The sequence below is a fragment of the Procambarus clarkii genome, unplaced genomic scaffold (assembly GCF_040958095.1).
Source record: "Procambarus clarkii isolate CNS0578487 unplaced genomic scaffold, FALCON_Pclarkii_2.0 HiC_scaffold_112, whole genome shotgun sequence".
Classification (NCBI taxonomy): Eukaryota; Metazoa; Arthropoda; class Malacostraca; order Decapoda; family Cambaridae; genus Procambarus; species Procambarus clarkii.
The window spans coordinates 2,288,747-2,295,073 of NW_027189145.1; the positions used below are offsets into that span (position 1 = coordinate 2,288,747).

Consider the following 6,327-nt stretch of genomic DNA (forward strand, 5'->3'; position numbering starts at 1 on the left):
GCGAAGTCGGATTGCGAAAGGGATCTGGGAGTTATGATTAGTAAGAATTTAAAACAAAAGGATCAATGCATAAATGTTCGTAATAAGGCAAATCGGACACTTGGATTTATTAATCGCAGCGTTAGTAACAAGACACCTGGTGTGGTTCTCAAGCTATATCTTGCTCTAGTTAGGCCCCATTTAGATTATGCAGTTCAGTTTTGGTCGCCATATTATAGAATGGATATAAATTCACTTGAACGTGTCCAGCGTAGGATGACTAAGTTAATTCCCCAAATTAGAAATCTTTCATATGAAGAAAGATTAACAAAGCTTAAGTTGCATTCACTGGAAAGGCGAAGAGTTAGGGGTGACATGATAGAGGTTTACAAGTGGATGAATGGACATAACCGGGGGGATATTAATAGGGTATTAAAAGTATCAACACAGGACAGAACACGAAACAATGGATATAAATTGGATAAGTTTAGATTTAGGAAAGACTTGGGTAAATACTGGTTCAGTAACAGGGTTGTTGATTTGTGGAACCAATTGCCGCGTAACATTGTGGAGGTGGGGTCCCTCGATTGTTTCAAGCACGGGTTGGACAAGTATATGAGTGGGATTGGGTGGTTATAGAATAGGAGCTGCCTCGTATGGGCCAATAGGCCTTCTGCAGTTACCTTTGTTCTTATGTTCTTATGTTCTTATAATATATAGGTTGTGTGGGGTCTATGTTCTCCTATTCCACATTCCATAACATGACATTTATTAACATTAAATTCCATTTGCCAAGTGGTGCTCCATCTACTTATTTTGTCCAGGTCTTCATGAAGGGCATGACAATCATCTAAATTTCTTATCCTTCCTATTATCTTAGCATCATCAGCAAACATGTTCATATAATTCTGTATACCAACTGGTAGATCATTTATGTACACAATAAACATCACTGGAGCAAGAACTGAACCCTGTGGTACTCCACTTGTGACATTTCTCCATTCCGATACATTGCCTCTGATTACTGCCCTCATTTTTCTATCAGTCAAAAAATTTTTCATCCATGATAGAAGCTTTCCTGTCACCCCTCCAATATTTTCCAGTTCCAGAACAACCTCTTATGTGGAACTCTGTCGAAAGCCTTTTTTAGGTCCAGATAGATGCAGTCAACCCAACCATCTCTTTCCTGTAATATCTCTGTGGCTCGATCATAGAAACTGAGTAAATTCGATACACAGGATCTTCCAGATCGAAAACCATACTGTCTGTCTGATATTATATCATTTCTCTCTAGGTGTTCTACCCATTTAGTTTTGATTAGTTTTTCCAATACTTTCACTATTACACTTGTCAATGATACAGGTCTATAATTGAGGGGGTCTTCCCTGCTGCCACTTTTGTAGATTGGAACTATGTTAGCCTGTTTCCACACGTCTGCTACGATTCCTGTACTCAGGGATGCCTGAAAGATCAGGTGAAGTGGAATGCTGAGCTCAGATGCACATTCTCTCAGAACCCATGGTGAAACGCCATCTGGGCCAGCTGCTTTGTTCTTACCGAGCTCCTTGAGCATTTTTTCCACTTTGTCTCTAGACACCACTATGTGCTCTATGTTGTTCTCTGGAATTCTTATTGTATCTGGTTCCCTAAAGATTTCATTTTGTACAAACACACTTTGGAACTTTTCGTTTAGTGTTTCACACATTTCCTTTTCATCTTCTGTGAATCTATTTCCCATTTTCAACCTCTGAATATTATCCTTTACCTGCAATTTGTTGTTTATGAATTTATAGAATAGACCTGGTTCTGTTTTACATTTGTCTGCAATCCCTTTTTCAAAATTTCTTTCTGCCTCTCTCCTCACTGGGTTGACTTTGACTGGTGTTGGGTTGACTGGGTCAACATGTGATGAGTCAGGTGCAGGTGATGCAATGCGAGCTTTCTTGGAAGCCATTGCAAAAGACTCTTTAATTGACATTTGTTTGTGACATCATCTGCCACTGGCTTCTTTGTCACCTCACACCTCTGTACCACTCCCACACTGCATTATCAACACTCTCCACCTTTGCTTTACTTACTACCTTTCTATTTCGTATTGCCTTACAACTTTCACTTTTAGAGAAAGTAAAAAATTATAGGTTTAGCCTGAAGAAGATAAAAAACAGTACTTTTGCTAATGCCATATTCAACGCACACGACACTTCTCGGGACACCGTTCCCCACCTTCTTAATTATTTTAACTTTCTTCTCAAATGTCATCACTGACCTCTTTCTTTTATGTATCCCACTTGTTGATGCTTTCACTGACACAATGCGTGCATTTGGAGCCGACATGGTGCACGGAAGTTCCTTGATTGTGCAGATACAGTGGTACCTCGCATAACGAATTTAATCTGTTCCAACGCCGCCGTCGTCATGTGAAACCGGCGTCATGCAAAACATTTTCCCCACCCAAAACAATGTAAATACAAATAATCCGTTCCACCCCCTAAAACAACAATATGACATTATACACTGGTAATATTATACTGTACATGTTAAATAAATGTTTGTTTGACTGTTTCCATGTGTATATTCACTTTACCTTATGAAGAGTCGTCGCTGGCTTGAGGGAGCTGATCGGGAGGGAGGGAGGAGAGGGCTTATGGGGAGGAGGGTGACACCACCTCTGGGTCAGGCGGGCTCGCTCTCTTTGGGAATTTAACCCCACTAGGACCGGGTTGTGGTTCAATATCACTAGCACGTCTCTTCCCACCCTGTCCACTGACCATATCGCGTGTCACTTGCACTTGTCACTTGTCTCCGTTTGAGGATGTCCCTAAATCGAGACAGCACATTGTCATTAAACAGGTTCACGCACCGTGTTGTCACCGCCTTATCAGGGTGATGCTTTTCCGCAAATGCTGTCACCTTTTCGAACATGCCCAGCACGTCCCTGATCTCACTAGATGGGATAGCATCCTCGCAGACCTCCTCCTCCCCCGATGAGAGCTCCTGTACCTCCTGTTGCACCAGCTCTTTCTGCAGTTCCAGGAGTTCCTCGGTGGTCAGTTCATCACTGTGCTCCTCCACCAACTCCTACACATCAGCGGCATCCACCTCCAGACCCAGTGTGTGTCCCAGAGCGACAATATCATCCACTAAAAGAGCCTCCGGGTCATCCACAGGTGCGGATGCAGATGCAGGTGCAGGACCGAAACCTTCGAAGTCTCGCTCAGGGACACCCTCAGGCCACAGGTTTCGCCATGCAGAGTGTAGGGTTCTCCGTGACACCCCTTCCCAGGCCTTATCTATCAAACGCAAGGCCCCCATGATATTGAACTGCTCCTTCCAGAATTGTCTGAGGGTCAGCTCTGTGGTGTCAATCACATGAACACATCTCTCCAACAAGGCCTTCATATAGAGCTTCTTAAAATTAGCAATGACCTGCTGATCCATGGGTTGGAGGAGTGGCGTGGTGTTTGGAGGAAGAAACTTGATGGTGATAAACTGATTTTCAGGGAACAGATCATCTTGCAGTTGGCGAGGATGCGCAGGTGCATTATCGAGCACAAGCAAGGCCTTGAGTGGTAACTGCTTGTCGACGAGATAATTTCTCACTGTGGTGCCGAAAACGTCATTTACCCACTCACTAAAGAAGATCTGCGTGACCCAGGACCTCTTGTTCGACCTCCACATCACATTCAGCCGTGTCTTGTGAACCTTAAACGCTTTGAACACACGTGGATTTTCTGAGTGATAGACGAGCAGCGGCTTGACCTTGCAATCGCCACTTGCATTGGCGCAGAGCACGAGAGTAAGGCGATCCTTCATCGGTTTGTGGCCAGGCAATGATTGTTCCTCTTGCGTGATGTAGGTCCTCTTCGTCAGTTTTTTCCAAAAAAGGCCGGTCTCGTCACAATTGAAAACTTGTTGTGGCAGAAACTGCTCCTGATCAACAAATTTCTGGAACTCTGGCACAAAAGCCTCAGCAGCACCTTTATCAGAGCTGGCAGCCTCCCCATGTCGCACAACACTGTGTATACCACTCCTTTTCTTAAAGTTCTCAAACCAGCCACGGCTTGCCCTAAATACCTCATCTTGAGACGACGCACCTGGTATCTTCCTGACAAGGTCCACATACAGCATCCTAGCCTTAGCGCAAACGATAGCTTCAGAGACACAATCGCCATGCAATTGTCGTTCATTCATCCACACCAGCAGTAGCCGTTCCACATCTTCCAGGAGTTTTGGACGTTTGCTGGTGAGCTTGCTAACTCCTTTGGCCCCGTCAAGCGTCTTATATTTATCCTTGCCCTTCAGTATGGTGGATATTGTTGAGGGAGCCCTGCCATACTCCCTGGCAAGATCAACCACACGAATACCACGCTCGTGCTTTGCTATGATCTCTTTCTTCACTTCCACAGTGATTGCCTCTTTCTTCCCCTTGCAAACTCCTGCTTTCGCAGGCTGCTTCTTGGACGACATCGTGCGTTCAGAATTGTAGTCACAAAACCACAAACAAAAACAACACGAATATCAGAATTGTGTGTGGAGCGATACAGATGGATACTGGTCATGTGTGACACCAATACAACACTGTCGACAGTGGCGGCGTGACCCCACCATGTGGTGTTGACGTTTGTGGGACATTTGGGGCTTGACTCTATTTATTTAAATATTAATGTAATGAAAATCAATTATGAAGGACCACCCGCTTTTATAGTAAAGAGGGAAACTAAGAAAATATGATCATTAGAAAATTCCTAGATGAACCAGTAACTATGGATAAAATACTAGAGAATATGATCACTGAAATAATTAATGGGCTGTATAATTAAAAGAATCAAAGCCTCAAACACCTATATTGGGGGGTTATTACTGGAACTCAATACGTCCAGGAACTAGTGTGGTTCGTTCACCAATCCAATGTATAATAATCTAATCCTATGAACATTTATAGAATCATTATCTTTATCATCAATGAGAACATAAATCACGAACATAAGCATTAATAGTTATAATAAACACATGTCAATCCAATGAACAGAGTTCTGCATGTAAAGGAATACAGATAATAGAAATCAAGGAATACGAAAGGAGTCTTAGCTTGAAGATGATTTCCAAGAAGTTAGTTACGACTCATCCTCTGATTCTCCTGGACTCGTCATGGAACACTGGGAGTTGATTAACATGGGAAATGACAGCTCGGAGAATTCTTCACACACGCTGTAAATCAAATTGTATTCAGTAGCAACAGATTAAGCTACTAGATATCTATGTTCAAGAAAGTGAGATTAATAATAAGATTAAATAATGACCTGTAGTTTTTGTTGTCGCACGGCGTCACGACAAGCTACCCAGCTATAAACCCACCCCCTATATGATGCATCAAATAAGGATAAAGGTACTTAGCTAATAAGGGCACTGTGTAAGTTAAGGCTTGCCGAAGTTCGCGTCCTAGGTTCCGGTCCAGCCTATCCTAGATACTGACGCGCTTCACTGGCCGGTCACGTGGTATTACATAGAACCAAATTTAACAGGTTCTAGCTGAATGTCAAATTAAATCTCTTGACAATTCAACTTGTTATGTAAAGTGACACTGACACCAGCAAAGTTAATGTCTGCAAAGGTTCTTCACACCTCACAGTGGCGACTTTCTTCTGGAGTTCTTGATGGCGTCTACCCTGGTGGCTGGGTAATGGCGTCTCGTCGTGAGTGTGTTGCCTCGTGTACTGGCGTCTCCTCCGCGTCCCGCATTTGTTACTCAAATTATTTATTACGGATATTATCATTTCTCGCAGTTGTGATTGAAATGCTCGGGTTTGGACGGGTTTATTATTTAGAGGAGTTAAATATTATTATTTGCCCGTTTTATGATAGTAAACGAACAATGGAGATGAATTAAAGTCTCTCCAGGGCATTCACGCGTGACGTTAAATTTATTACTAGATAACAGTTATAACTATAAACGTTCTATTTGGCTTTAGTTGGGGATCAGTTTATCTGTAATTAATTATCACACAGAACACCGTTGTTTATAGAGACTCAAATTCAATTCTCAGACACACTGGATATAAATGTGTTTATTACAATGGAATCTGACACAATACTGGCGTCGGGTGACGTAAGAATTCTAGCCTTATTGTACAGATGTAATTATTAGTACATGTGAACTCTACGTTGGGTTAATTTTATCACTACAATGATTAGTAGAATTAGTAATAATTAATGAGAATACACCCGTGTTGTATTCAGTGTTGGAAATTTCCAACAACGTTACACAAACGAGCGTTCGTCATATGGGACGATTTCTCGCCGATCGGGCCAGTCGTTACCCAAAATATTCGCCTTGTGGGGCGATCGTTA

At 42.5% G+C, this 6,327-nt stretch overlaps 1 protein-coding gene across 1 annotated transcript; it reads right to left on the minus strand.

The window, feature by feature from the left end:
• Window positions 1–3,057: 3,057 nt before the first annotated feature.
• LOC123753387 (tigger transposable element-derived protein 1-like) lies at window positions 3,058–4,446 on the minus strand. The gene has a single exon (XM_045735382.2). It carries the CDS (start codon window positions 4,444–4,446, stop codon window positions 3,058–3,060), a length of 1,389 nt encoding a protein of 462 aa, XP_045591338.2.
• Window positions 4,447–6,327: the final 1,881 nt, after the last annotated feature.